General features: G+C 40.4%; 1 protein-coding gene across 1 annotated transcript; it reads right to left on the bottom strand.

The window, feature by feature from the left end:
* Positions 1 to 312: 312 nt before the first annotated feature.
* DCAKD (dephospho-CoA kinase domain containing) lies at positions 313 to 13,491 on the bottom strand. The gene is made up of 5 exons (XM_063300542.1): positions 13,367 to 13,491; positions 11,827 to 11,944; positions 10,294 to 10,497; positions 4,265 to 4,352; positions 313 to 2,344 (listed from the first exon to the last, which is right to left on the bottom strand). Exons 2-5 carry the CDS (start codon positions 11,936 to 11,938, stop codon positions 2,059 to 2,061), a joined length of 690 nt encoding a protein of 229 aa, XP_063156612.1. The 5' UTR covers positions 11,939 to 11,944; positions 13,367 to 13,491; the 3' UTR covers positions 313 to 2,058.
* Positions 13,492 to 15,261: the final 1,770 nt, after the last annotated feature.

A 15,261-nucleotide genomic window follows, 5' to 3' on the forward strand; every position in this document is an offset into this window, starting at 1 on the left:
TCAGTTCTCAGGCTCCTTTTCCCTTTCCTTCATTCTTCTACTTTTCCTTGTACAGGTTCCCTCTTTCTCAATCCATGATTCATTCTGCATTTTTGGCTAGGTTTCCTTGTTTGGGGGCAGTCTGCCCTTCAAGCTTCCCTGTGTCTCAGGAAATCCTCCAAAACCTCTGCTATTCAGGTGTAAGAGTTTTGTCCCACCTGTTACCCACCCCTTCCCTCCACCTTTTCATTGACAGGAATGCAGAAAATGAATGCTACAAATAGCACAGGCCTGGAATACACATTTGAAAATGCTGTATAGTCAGAAGAAGGGACAGACCAGTATTAAGTAAGTAAGTAAGTTTATTGTAACCACAGGTCATAACATAGGGACATACCATTATGCAAACATGCCATACATATACTCTTGAGGAAACCAGAATTGTTCTTGGCTCCTGCCAACATAGCAACATTGCATGGTTTGTTATTTGTGGAAAGAATGTGACCACACCAACCCATTATCCCTAGTCCAGTGTTCTGAGTCCTGTGTGTAGCACTCTTCAAATCTCACATTTCTCAGCTTTAAAAGAAACCCCAGTTATCTTACAATTTCACATGTGTGGATGCAGCTGTGAAACCCCACCTGTATCAAAGAGGAATAACTGGGAGTGTGTAAGAGAGTAAGACTGAATTTACAAATGAATTTCCTACATTTATCCCTTTCAAGAATATGAGTCAAGCATTTCTCTACAACAATCCCTGCTTTCACAGAGCCAGACAGTCCTGAAATACAATTGACTGCATTTGAATTTATTGCACATATTGCCTGCAAGCCATTATTACCTTCCTACTGATATCTGGATACTGTTTATAGTTATGGAATGAGGACATTCTAGACTAGTTTGCCCTAGAATGCAAAACTGGGCTTGTCAGGAGCTGAGCCTCACTTCAACTTTACTCTCTTGCACCATTTATATACATTTCAGTTGGGCTATTACAAAATAAAGAACTGGTTAATGTGACATATAATTTCTTTATATATCAGCAACAGCTGGCAACTGTACATGAGCAACCATCTGATTGCAGCCAGTTACTTGGCTATCATTGCTGGCTTCTTCACCTAATGTCTAGTTACAAGAGTATCTTAAGTATGTTCCAAGGTTCTCTAACTATACATGCAGGATTATAAGAGTATGTATCAGCCTGGGTTGTGTTTTAAAAGTACATTCTAGGGTGTTTCTCTTCATCTCTGTAACACTTATGGAAATCTTGCAGCTTGGGCATAAAACCTTTGCAGACATGCCGCATGATCAAGATTCTCTAACTATAGGAAGTTTAAAAAAATACTTGGACTGCATTACATTCCCTTATACTGTCTTAGACCGATCGTTATAATGTTAAATAAAAGTTCTGTATTGTAAGATATGCTGGTTATATAACACTGGGTTCTATTAGTCACTTTACTAAAAAGACATTAAACGTTGAGAAGCGGCACAGTGTCCTACTGAAAGTCTACGGATTTGATTCCTCATTTCCTTGTAGGAAGTATTTTAGTGGCGTGTGCTGCTCACCCATTCCTATAGAAGTAATATTTTATGCTGACTACATCCTTGAAGGAACCACCAAAATAAACATTTCTAAGAGCCGGTCAGTAGCAGATTTCATCCATCTGATGGATAAGGGTTCTTTTTTTAAAAAGCACTTTGTTGTACAGTTATTCTTATGCCAAAAATTAATGAGAACAGCACTTTGATGCTTGGCTTGTTAAATTCATTTAGCTCCCCAATCACCATCTCCAACCTAGCAGGTCAAAAGTTTTGCTTCCACTCACTAATCCAAGTCCCCACCTAAATTCCATCTTCACCCATAATCATTCTTTTGTGCAGGCACTTTGAAAGGGGGGGGAAAGGCAAAGACTCACTTCAGAGGGAACTAAGCCTCTCTTCACTGAGACATTTAGAGAAAAAAACTGGAAAGGCTTTAACCAGACTGTTCCTCGAACTCAGTTTTTCAGGTATTTGCATTTAGACAGCAAAACCAGCTAACGGTCCTCTGCCCTCTCTGATAAAGAAAGATCAGTCTATCGAACGAGCTGCTGTATTAGAAAGTACACAAGGCTTCCAACACCTGCTGTTGCTGCAACAGCCAATAAGCGCAGCATAAGGAAGTCCAAGGAGTCCTCCAACGCTGCATGCAATTTCAGGACCTGCCTCTTGGTGGCCTCAGTGTCTCCTGAGTTGTCAATGACATGATCAGCCAGCTTGACCTTCTGGGCAAGGGGCATCTGGGCAGAAATGCGCGCTTCTGCCTCTGCCTGAGTCAGCCCGTTCCTGTGCATCAAGCGAGATAGCTGGACTTGTGGGTCGCTGGCAGAAGAGAGGAAAAGGAATTCAGTTAAAATCAAATGCTCTCCAAAGTGCATCTATAATATGCATCCATGATCTAGACCAAGATCCCCGGGAGAAGAAAAGCTTTCACCTTGTCCCTCCCTCCAGTGCTTCCACTGCAGGCAGGACAGAGGCTTCCTCAATGTTATTAGTGAACAGGAATCAATAACCCCCATTAGGTTTGTCACTGTTGACGGCAGTAGCAGTGAAAGCTTTAACCGTGACTCTCCCTGCACACTGTCCCTAACAGTAGCAGCTGATCAGCAGAAGAAATTCACCATTGTTCCTGGGGCCCTTGGACTGCCCACCAGTGATCTAGATAAACAGTTTCCAATATTCTTCATCCTGCCCTCACTTCACTGTGACCAAGACCTATTTCACACACCTCCCCATGCTATATCATGATTGGCTTGATTTTGGCTTGGTGTGTTGTATTAACCTACACATTGTGCTTTGTTAACCATGGTTTACAACTCAGCATGTCACACAAACCCAGTCACACAAGAAATGGAAGACAGGTTTCTTTGACAGATGAAAGCTCCTTTGTGAAGGCTCCAGCCGAGTTTTCTAGTATGAAAGAAATTAATGGTGCTCCTTCCCACCACCCTCTTTTCCCAAAGGAATCCCAAAATACCATACTTTCATCTTCTCCCATGGAACTGAATGTTTTGCAGTAGTAAAAAGTACAAAGCGTTGCAATCGGAGGCATAACTGTTATGGAAATAACTCTGGCTTCCATTTGCACCTAAGACGGGAATGATTTCCAACAAATGAACGACACATGCTTGCATTTCCACACTGTCTGCAGCATTCTTAAGCAACCATTTGGGGGCAGAGAAAGAGAAGGAGCTGATAGTGGAAGGGCAACTGTGTGTATGACAAGCATAACAGGAAGAAAGAATTGAGGCCCTGTTCCCAACACCCATGAGCCTCAAATGTCTTGGTTCTTGGTTTCATAATGTAGTGGCAGTGACTACTAAGAGAATGTAGAGCTCAGGAAGTATGATATTTCAGTTACCTGGTCCTGCGCAGCTTCAATTCATCATTTTCTGGAGGTCTGAACCTTTAGAAAGCTTAGCACATCCACGAAATGAAGGACAGGAATATGAGAGATACTGCCTCTCTCCAAACCTAGCTGAAGCAGTTTTGTCAATGGGCTTCCCTGTGCATCTGGCTTGCCTCCTTAGGTATCAGGAGGTGGTCTTTCAGAAACAAGATGAACTACATTACAGCAGATATGTGCCTTCCACAAGACTATCTGTAGTGTGATGGGGCTTGCCCCATGAATATCCACACTGAAGGAAGAATACGATACTGTACAGTTTGTAGACTCTGAGATGTAGCAGTAACAGTAACAGGAAGAAGAGGAAAAGGAATACAAATTTCTTCCAAGCCAGCTACAGGAATACACAGAATGATCCAAGTGGCCACTGAACCTATAAATTCATTATGAGTAGCTGCATACACAAAGGGCAGTATGCTACACTGAAAGATACTGCCTTTGTAAATAGACTGAGATTCTAATGCCGTATCTGAAAGCCTCACAGATAAAGACTTGTAATTCAGAAAACTAATGAAATGCAGACAACTGGATAAAGAGAGTGCAAGTCATATGGCATTATTCTAAAAGTTGCAATTCTGTGGGAAGGACACCAAACCGCTCCACTCTATTTCAATGGCCCTTCAACTCATAAGGACAATTCCATTACCTATAGTCTTTTCAGCTCTAACTTGGATTAAATATCATTTTAACGGTTACCAGAAAATGCCCTTTATTCCTACCTCCATTTGGGGAAAACAATACATCACACAGCCCATTCTCTGTCTTTCATTCCATCAAAATGATCAGCACTGATAGTACTTAAGAATATACAATATTTCACCCAGTACTCTCCTTACCAATACACAACAACTGTGTGCTTCATGAACTTGGTCAGCATTTTGGCTTCGAAGAGGAGGGGGATATCCAGAATCACATATCGATAGCCTGGAAAAATACAGCGAATCTTATATTAGAATTTTTTCTTTTTTCAAATGGTAGTAAACTTTGTGTGTGTAACATTGCAAATACATACAGGCAGTCCTTGGGTTACGACCACTTGTTCAGTGACTGTTCAAAGTTACAACAGCTCTGAACGAGGGGGACTTACAACCGGTCCACGAGGAGTTGTGGCCGTTGCAGCACCCCCTCAGTCACCTGATCACAATTCAGGTGCTTGCCAACTGGCTTGCAATTACAACAGTTGCAGTGCCCTGCAGTCACAGGATTGCCATTTGCGACCTTCCCTGCCAGCTTCCCACATGCAAAGTCGACGGGGAAGCTGGCAGGAGGTTGCAAGTCGCTCCTGCAACTTTTCATTCCAAAGAGCCCCCAGGCAGCATGGGGATCTTGTACTCCGTAGCACCCAACCACCCATACTCCATAGCCCCCTCCATGGCACCCACCCATCCACTCATACTTCGTAGTGCCCTCCAGCCTGCTTGCCTAGGACATGGTTTCAGCACCTCTCCCCATGTCACGGACATGTGAAGTCCTCGCTTAACGATCCACATGGTCCTTGCTTAATGACAGCAGCAGGGATTGCCAGGTTTGCCACCACTAAGTGATGCAGTCATGAGATGTTTCACTTTATGACTGCATCGCTTAGTGACAGAAATTCCAGTCCAATTGCCATCATAACCCGAGAACTACCTGTATTTGCCTACAATGCAATCAATGCAATATTTAGTCACTAATATTGATTGGACTTTGATCATTCATATTTATGCTCCAATCACCAATGCAGAAGAGGAGTTTGATGGGTTTTATGATCAAGTTCAGTTTGAAATCAACAGAACATGCAAGCAAAATGTGCTGCTTGTGACTGGAGAGTGGAATGCCAAAGTTGGAAATATAAAAGAAGAACATACAGTTGGATTATATGGCTTAGGAAACCGAAATGAAACAGGAAACCGATGTATTAATTTCTGCCAGTCCAATGACTTTTTCATAGCTAACACTGTCTTCAAACAACCAAAACGCCTCTCTGTATGAACATCACCAGATGGAATATATAGAAATCAACTTGACTATATTGTTACTCAAAGGAGGTGGAGGAGCTCAATTATAGCATCAAAGACATTGCCAGGTGCTAACTGTGAAAGAGACCACAAACTGCTCATGTGCAAGTTCCAAGTTAAGCTAAAGAATATGAACATATAGTCACCATTTTCAAGGAGAGCATCAAGAATCGCTCTGAAGTCATAAACCTCATTGATAGGTAGGTTTATTCCAGAGGAATTACGGAATGTACTTAAAGTTGTTGTTAAGGATGAGTGTCAAAAGAGCCTGCCAGAAATGAAGAAACAGAAGAAAGCAAACTGGATGACAGAACAAACAATGGAAATTGCTGAGAAGGGAAGCCAGAGCCAAGAAAGACAAAAATCTCAGAAAGGAACTTAACGAAGAGTTTCAGAGAGCTGTTAGAATACAAGAAGCAGTATTACAACAGCATCTGTAAAGACACCAAAGATGGAAACAGACATGGAAAAACAAGGAAATATTTCAAAAGATTTCTGAACTCAGAAGGAGGTTCCAACCTAGAACTGGTATGGACAGAAAGTAACCCATTCAAAAGAGATCAAAGGAAGATGGGATGAGTACACTGAAATACCATACAGTAAAGATGTCAACATCCAAGATACCTTAGAAGATATTCCCTACTTACAAGAACCTCTAGTACTAGCAGATGAAGTTAGATCAGCACTCAAATCATTACCACAGAAATATGGCAAACAACAGAAGAAGAATCAGTAAAGGTTCTAACCAAGCTATGCCAGCAAATCTGGAGAACGACACAGTGGCCCACAGACTGGAAGAGGTCAATCAAGGCAAATATTTGTAGCTCAGGGTTGAACTGTGGAGTCCTTGGTGCTCTCTGAGCCTTGTTTTCTTGCAGACGTTTCATTGCCAGACTAGGCAGCATCTTCAGTGCAAAGAGGAAGTGGGCCTTGGAAGAGGCCAGTCTACATTCTAATACCAAAAAAGGGGAGACTTAACAGAGTGTGCAAACTATTGTACAATATCCTTAATTTCACATGCTAGCAAAATAATGCTTAAGATCATCTAACAGATTAGAGCTCTAAATGGAGTAAGAGATGCCAGATGTTCAAGCTGGCTTTAGAAAAAGCCAAGGAACATGAGACATTATTGCTGATGCATGCTGGATAACTAAGAAAGCCAAAAAATACCAAAAAGAAGTCACTATGTACTTCATTGATTATAGAAAGGCCTTCAACTGTGTCGATTATGTCAAGCTGTAGAATGTGCTCAGAAAAATGGGAATCACAGAACATCTCAGTGTCCTCATGAGAAACTTATATACAGGTCAGGAAGCCACAGTGTGGCCAGAACATGGCAAAACAGACTGATTCCAGGTTGGTAAAGGAGTGTGACAAGGCTGTATACTCTCCCCTTATTTATTCAACCTACAGTATATGCTGAATGTATATATAAGGAAGCTGGATTGGAAGAAGATGAGTGTGGTTTTAAAATTAGAGAAAGAAACATCAATAACCTGCACTATGCTGATGACACTAACCTGATAGCTGAAAATGCAAAGAAACTGTAAGCTCTAGTAATAAAAGTCAAGGAGCACAGTGAAAAAATGGGACTAAAATTAAATATGAAGAAGATCAAACTAATGGCAATAGTTAGAACAACCAGCCTTAGAAATGACAATGAAGATATCAAAGTGGTAGATAGCTTCTGCCTTTTAGGATCAACCATCAACAACAAAGGAACAAGCAGTCAAGAAATATGCTGCAGACTAGCACCTGGCAGATCAACCATGAAGGTCTTGGAAAAGATATTCAAATGCCGTGATGTGTCTATACCTACAAAGATCAGAATCGTGCAAGCCAAGGTATTTCCTTTGAAATATGGAAATACCCATGGAAGTGAAAGTTGGACTTTGAAGAAGCAGGATAGGAACACTATTGATGCTTTTGAACTTTGATGTTGGAGAAGACTCCTGAGTATATTGTGAACAGTCAAGAAAACAAACAAATGGATCATCAAACAAATCAACCCAGGGTTCTCACTCAAGGCACAAATGACCAGGCTCAAATTATTATATTTTGGACACATTATAGGAAGACCCAGCTCTCTGAAGAAGGCTCTAATGTGAGGAAAGGTGGAAGGAAAGAAAAGAAGCGGACAACCAGCAGCAAAATGGATGGACCCAGTTACAGGGGTGATGAGTGCACTGTTGGAAGACCTGAAAGACAAAGTTAGGGATAGATCATCATGGAAAAAATATATCTATGTGGTAGGAGTCAGCAATGACTTGATGGCACATAATCAATCAATTAATTTAAGAAGAAAAAATAAAAACTCCTGCAAATAAAATGGGTTTTCAAATTTAGACTGAATCAGTTTCCCGGATTCTTAATACAGAATATGGCATGCCTGTCTCTGCAACAAATACCCTTAACACGTTTCAAAAGTGTAGTTCTATTTATACAGACTGTTATGAAATACAGTGAAACCTCAATTTAATGGACTATTCGAGAGAAGGAATATCTATTAAAGCCAAATGTCAATTTTTCCAAAGATGGAAAAAGGGCAAAAAATATAAGGGGCAAGGGAGAAAGAGAGAGGACCAGGATTCTTGAAAGGGGGTGGAGGGAAAAGGAGCCCCCTAGCATGCACTGGAGAATGCATGGAGAAGGTTTGGCTTTTAGAAAGTTTCAAGGCGATGATGAGTGTGCGCATATCAAGGAGATGCTTGGCTTAGAACGATTTCTTTCTCTTCAACAGGGTAGAAGCAGGGCAGGAGGGGACAGGGAGGGCAGTAGCCAAATGAGCAGAAATAGTGCCCAAAGATCCCAGTGATGACGGGCGAGGAATGAGAAGTTGCCTTTGGAAATTGGAACAGAAGAGGCAGAGGTTGCAAGCATGGTGAGCAGATGTGAAGGGGGCACTCTGCTTGGGGTCTCTTCTCTCTATGTTCTAGAGCAGTGTTTCTCAACCTCAGCCACTTCAAGATGGGTGGATTTCAACTTCCCATGCTGGCTGGGGGAATTCTGGGAGTTGAAGTCCACCCATCTTAAAGTGGCTGAAGTTGAGAAACACTGCTCTAGAGGGTGGAAGCAAGGCAGGAGGGAGGGCAACAACTGACAGAGCAGAAATCAATGTCCAAGGATCCCAGGACAACTAATCAGGAACTTTTGGGAAAGTGTCTCAGAAAAGATGGAGCATATGGATGTGCTGAGGAGATATGAAGAACCCTCTCTGCTTGGAATCTCTTCTCTCCCTCCTTATTCAAGAGGAAGACAACAGGCAGCAATGCAGAGCTAGACAGAAGTAAGCATGCTAATGCATAGACAGAACTAACAACTGTCCAGACTTTTGAAACAATGGGCTTGTCTGTTACTTGGTGAAATTCACATTCAAATTTGATCAATTTTTCATTGCATCAGAAATCTGTTAAACAGGGGTTCTGCTAAGTCAAGGTTTCACTGAACATCCTGCAGCAGCTCCTCCCTCATTCTCCTCTCTCCAAAGTTCACCACTATATTTCCCACCTTAACAGAGTAGATGTGGTTGGCCTGGACTTAGTCTTGGACTCCTCTTTCCACAGGATGAAAAAATTTGATAACCTAAGTGAAGATTCTTGTTTTCCTCGATTACTAATTAAGCCTCTGATGCATCTGACAGTGCAGAACACAGCTTCCTCATCAGCTGACACTGCTTTAACTCAGAGTCTTTTAATGTCTCACATATATTATGCCTTTATGTGATATTTCAGATACATAAATAAAACTATTATAGTCTCATGCCAACCTGTTTTGGCCTCTAATAGCTCTACAAGCAACATTCCCTCATCTCTGGTCATCCTACACATTTTAACAGAGCCCACTGCTGCCTCTTAAATCCTTCTTAAACTTCCCTTCCCCTCAGATCTGTACCCCAGAAGGCCTTTGGGTTCATCCTTGTTCCCAGTTATAGTTATACTTAATACAAGCCACTGTATTTGCTGATACTTCTGAGCAACCTGTTTTCTAGTAAGCTTTGTTGATGGCTATAGATTTGGGGGGGGGGGTTAGGTCTATCTACTTCTTTCCTTAGGAAACTCTTTATAAAGCACTATATACTCTGATTAGTACTGATTTGAAGAAGGAGGCCTGAACTGCTCCAAAGAATTTTCATAAATGAATTTACTCTGTAAAAAAAAATCAGGGGTTTTGAAGAATGGGAGCCTGAAGACACAGTGAATTTGCTTCCCCCTGTCTCACATGCTTCCATTTCATAATTTTATAGGCCTTAGAAACTAAAGGGCACAGCCTCACTATTTCCCCATTTCCCTATCTGTCCTTAATAAGCTCCAGCTCCTTTTTGTACAGACACCCCCTCTTCTGTCACAAGAGCCCAAAGCAGCCAGTGATATTATTAGGTACTGGATTCAACAGGTTTGATGGCTCTGTTTGTCACAGTTATCAAAAAATAAATGGGAAAATATAAAGACATTGCAGAAATTCCAGCTGTCAAGCTCATATTTTATCTTATCAAGTTCAAAAAGTGCTTTTAGAAGAGCACCAGGGAGAATGGGGATACTGGAGAAATGCCTGAGCATTTTAGGAGGCATGGCACTATGCACAATGCTACCTAAAGATTCTTTTGTGTGTGCTCTTTAAAACCACATTAAGGGACTAAAAATGCAAAGGGCAAGTATAAAGAGAGAATTCTCAAGATGTAAGCAGTAAAAGGGTGATCGCAAGCAATATGTCACAAAGGGAGCCAGCAAAGGTGCCTTTTCAGCCTTTCCTTCTCTTGTCATAGAAAAATAAAATTAAACACATGGCCCACAGAGATGTTATCATTTTTGTCAGCATGCTGGATGCCCCAAGGATTCTACAAAGTAAAATCAATCTCTCCAGCAGCTTACCCAACACAAAGTATTTCAAGATCTGTTTTAACATCTCTTTCTGGATCTCAGGATGAGTGATGGAGTTCAGCAGCTGACGTTTTTCTGGCTGGGAAAAAATTATACTTCCCAGAGCTTCACGGTTGATCTCACCACTCTCCAATAGAATTTCTGGACCAAAGGAATGCACAATACGTTGATATGCCTGGAAGCATGGCTGGACCACTGAAAGGAAAGGAAACATTATAGCAGGAAGAGCCACCAAAAATTCCTTAGATTCACTATTCAGCTGGTTCACATATTTTGCAAAGGCTGTCAGCTGACAAGAAGGAAGGCAAGGGTAAAAAAATGACTTTATATATATATGTACGTATGTATGTATGTATTTATTAAATCAATGTATATGGCCTTTTATCTTATGAATGCGATTTCATGCTTAGAAACAGACAAACCTCTCTCCCAAAAGTCACATTAGTCCCCCTGCACCTCCATCAACAATTCACAGAGCAGCAAATTAAAGCACAAAAAATTGGTCTGAGCAGACAGGACAATCATAAATCTAAACTGGTATTTCTTTCCCCTTGCAGAAATATTTATCCAAGGCAATATGGCTGTATTCATCTTGTCATCAACCATTTGAAGTTGAGTGGCCAGAGATGCATTTCTTGCTATCAAGGCTGAATCTGAAATGTATCTTTCAAAAAGCCTCTAATGCCAGCACATATCATAGTATCTTGTGGCAATGAATTCTGCAGATTAAGACTTGTGGTATGTAGCATTTTTTTCTCTTTTATATTAGATGTCTCCAATAATTTCAAATACTGTCATAAATCATATATGTAACTGAAGAGCTCTGGGATGGACAAGTGGATATAGGAAAATAAACACTGAGGAATAATTTCTGATGGTTTTTTCCTGGCACCTCTGTGGTCCACTAAAGTCAGACAGAGTAAGATCCCGCATCTTTCCCCAGCCCCCAAAGGTTCTTAAAGAATTCTGAAGGCTAAACTTTACCCTAAATAAGGAATTAAACAGCTGAGATTTCAGCATGATTTTCTTCTTCAGACAGTGGTGTGTCTAGTGGTGGGAATTAAGTGAGTAAGGACCTTTTTAACAGGGAAAGGGTTTTTATAACCCTTAAACTCCACAAGCAATTCTCCATCATACATTTTCTCCTTTTCCCACAGCAATAAACAGAGAGGGTAATTTTCATGCCTATAAATTACTTGTCCATGGTTAGCATTATGAGTTGATTGTGTGAGTGTGCGTGTACACACACAGTCAGAAAATTTCCATGTGGAATTCAATACAGGGGCAAAAATATACCAACTAGCCTCATAGAGCTGATGAAAACCAGAGGCTTTTTGAAGTGGAAAATGTAATGTATACATTAGCTCCGAGGCATGTCAAATGTCATATTTAAAAGCAAGAAGCATGAAACCATTCCCAATAATGTCTCCACTGGGGATTATGTAGGATTTCTAGATAGTGGTTCTCTGGCAAATCACAGTCAATCTGCAAGCAAATAACTCAGGCTGGTTATAGAAAACTCACCTTGACGAGCTATAACATCGGCATCAATAACAACACAGCCCAGTTCCTGCAACAGAGCAACTACTGTACTTTTCCCTGATGCAATGCCACCTGTCAACCCCACCAAAAACATCTTGCCCTGAAAAAGAAAGAGAATACTAAATCTGAGATAATTTGTAATTTTTTAAAAAATAAAAGAAAAATATGAGTTTAGAGATATATTCACTCTCATTCTTACCTAACTTGACATCTACCCTTCTATCTTACATTCAAATACAAACCCAGCACAAAAAGCACTTTTATAGGTCTAAATTCCTGCTATTACAAAAATTACAAACCATTGGCCAAAAAATTGCTTTGGAACTTTCAAATCCATGTGTGAAATATAGTTTCATGCACTTCTCTTCCTTTGGGAGCCTCCTTGGTCCTTAAAATTACTTTGGCATCCAAAGTAATGTCTTGTGATAAGCATCTCAGATCTCCTGTCCTTTTCTTCTTTGAACTACACGGCCCTCCTGCTTGTAAACTTTATTAATTGGCATAAGAAATGAAATATTTTTCTTTTGCCAAGTTTTACCCATCACAGCAATGGGATGTCTACAATCAAAGCAGGACTGCACGCTTTAGAAGGTTGTCCTATTCCCCAAGCTGTTAACTGGCTTGTAATGGGAATCACAGACATTTTACAGTTCTCCCCATAAAATAGCTGGTGTCTTTTCCCCATCCTTTTTTTTCCCAGAGAAGCAAACAATTTGTTTCAGGGCTCCTAAATCAGATCAGAGTCCTCAGGCGCAGCAAAAATGCCATTTGTCTTCTTCAATGCCACTAAGATAATTGCAAAGTAATATTACTATTCCCAAATCATTACTGTATCTACTAAGGATGGAAAATAAATCAAAAGTCCTTCAAGTTTGGTTATGAAACAGTTCTCAACTAGAACACCACAAAGAGTTTCTGCAAGCACTACTCAAAATATGTTAATAATGTCTGCAGCTCAGGGACTTCGTATTTCAAATTACGGTATTACTATGAATATTAAATTTTGCTTCAAGGTTTGGATTTGTTAAATAAATCACTTCTATCCCCCATCCCGCCCACCCCGTGCTCCTTTTAGAGGAATATTCCCTATGGGTGGTACCGCTTAGCTGAATTTAGCTAATTTTTGGCCTGGGAATTAAATCGAAAAGATACCCCGGAAGAAGGCAATGGAAAACCATTCCCATAATATCTCCAACAACACAAGCGTGCACGGGTTTCCGTATCTTTATTCCGATCCGTTACGGCATTCTTCAATCAAATAATAGTGAAAGACACGGCAATGCTTTCCTCAAATGTAACAAAGGTACACAAACGCAATCTTATGGGAGCTCATACCACTTGCACCTTAACTTCCATAAAAACGGGAGGGTTGGGATTTAAGTTCGCTACGCCAATCTGACATCCCTTTCATAAAAACGGAGAATTGAAGGGGCGGGCTACTACGATCGCTCAACACCGAACGGGCGAGAGAGGAGAGAAACGAAACTCTGCCCATGTACGAATAATCCTGCCAATGCCTCACCAGAACCCGGAACTGAAGAAAACTTATTCTCCCATGCAAGAGAAGAAGGAATATTGTAGCAGCCCTTCCAGCTCCCGTTCGATGCTATGAAGTCTCATTCAAGTACTTCCCCTATTTCGAAAGGCCGCTACGGCTTTCCTCTTGGGCTTCACGCGCGCCTCACTTTTCTGATTTCTTATTGGCTGAAAGACATCACGTTGGGAATTCCATCCAATCTCTGCTACCCAAGTTGGGCTTGACTTCTCCAGGCTTGAAGCCGAGCAAAGAAAAGAACTGAAGAGCGGCAGGAGACACCGGGCTTGAGATATGCTTCTTATGTCAAAATTGCTTTAAAGAAGATTATATTTGCAAGAGATAGAAACTGAGTTTCTTATTCTGAGTCAATAGAAGCACTGCTTGGTTACTGGTGGAAGTAATTCCTCGACAAATAGTAACCGTTGGCACATTCTTGGTCTTCCCAATTAGATTGGCCGGTTCTTGAAATAATTTTGAGAAAAGAATAGGGGTCAGAGTAGTTGTCGAGCAGCCTTTTAGAAGTTTGGAATTAACGTTTTCAGAATTCCTAAGCTGCATGGCCAAAACATCTCAAAGGAGTTTGCTGGAAAAGGCTTTCCTTGAGGTGCAACCAAATAATTTCAGATAATTTATGAAGCAGAGTCCTCTACAAAATCTGCCTTGTCATTTGACAACAAGTCTATTCAGGGGAAAAGACACCCTGTTTGGCAATTGACTTGAAACTAAAAAACAAAAGCAAAGCCATTTGTCTTCTCATAGGTTGAAAATAGTGTTGTTAGATTTTAACTCTGATTGGATTGGAATGACCCTGGCTTAAACCACTGCTAAGCCATTAATAGCATAGAGTGACTTTTGACCAAATTTTATGGAACTACTGAGATGATAACATTTGAGAGGACAACCATGCATAATTCCCTGAACTCTATGAAGAAAGAGAGTTACAAAAACATAATTAATTCACTGGCATATTCAAGTTTGAAAATAGATAAGAGATCTGGAAGACTTCTGAAAACCTTGGAGAATTTCAGCCAGTCAGATGATACACAGCACTGAGTTAAAAATGGGTCAAAGGTGTTGTGTAATGTAAATCACGATCATATATTCATAACTGATATTTTGTTTGTATTTGCCAAATTACTGATAACACAAAACTGATTTCAGAAATGAAATGTTTAAGATTATTAAAAAATAATTTTTTTTTCTACAAAATGAGTAGGCAATCAGGAGAGTGCAGTTCTGTGCCCATCTACAGGTAATTTTTCCTTTGAGTCAAGCCTGACTCCTGATGATAATGGGGATACATCCATACAGTTTTCTTGGCAATGTTATAGAAGTAGTTTGCCTTTCCTTCTTCCGGGATAATTTTTGGACTTCCAAAGTCTCCCATCTAAGTATTAAACAAGCTCAACCGTACTTAGATTCTGAAAGAAGATCAGCTTGTCCGTATGCTGCCACCTGTTGAGGTAAAATGCTCATACATCTGGGAATAAATCCCACTGATAATTGTAGACCTTCCTTCTGAGTAAATATGTTTAAGATTGCACTATTATAATGAATCAGATTTATAAACAATATAAAGACATTGAGGTACTGATTTTAAAAAAAACTTTGACTGATTGATCCAGGAAAATAATTATATACAATTCCCTGTATAAGTTTCCTCAAACTCATGTCTTCTAGATGCACTGGTTACAACTCCACAGTGCAATCTTTTGCTGATATGCACTGGGAATTTTAGAAGTTGTAATCCATCGCTTTTGGAAGACAATCGCATATTTTGTGCATTTTATGTACAGTAGGTATGCACTGTTAGGAAAGACAGTGTAGACTGCCTTCTTTTCTATTCATATTCATATATATTAGGAACAAAAACTGATTTT

The sequence above is a fragment of the Candoia aspera genome, chromosome 4 (genome assembly GCF_035149785.1).
Source record: "Candoia aspera isolate rCanAsp1 chromosome 4, rCanAsp1.hap2, whole genome shotgun sequence".
Lineage (NCBI taxonomy): Eukaryota > Metazoa > Chordata > Lepidosauria > Squamata > Boidae > Candoia > Candoia aspera.

What these genes read in the sequence shown, in the direction of transcription:
- DCAKD (XM_063300542.1), bottom strand. Translation starts at nt 11,938, where the DNA reads ATGTTTTTGGTGGGGTTGACAGGTGGCATTGCATCAGGGAAAAGTACA. An exon ending in CGATGTTATAGCTCGTCAAG is followed by an intron (nt 10,498 to 11,826) that starts GTGAGTTTTCTA and finishes CTTTCCTTTCAG; the next exon opens with TGGTCCAGCCATGCTTCCAG. An exon ending in CTTGAAATACTTTGTGTTGG is followed by an intron (nt 4,353 to 10,293) that starts GTAAGCTGCTGG and finishes GTATTTTTCCAG; the next exon opens with GCTATCGATATGTGATTCTG.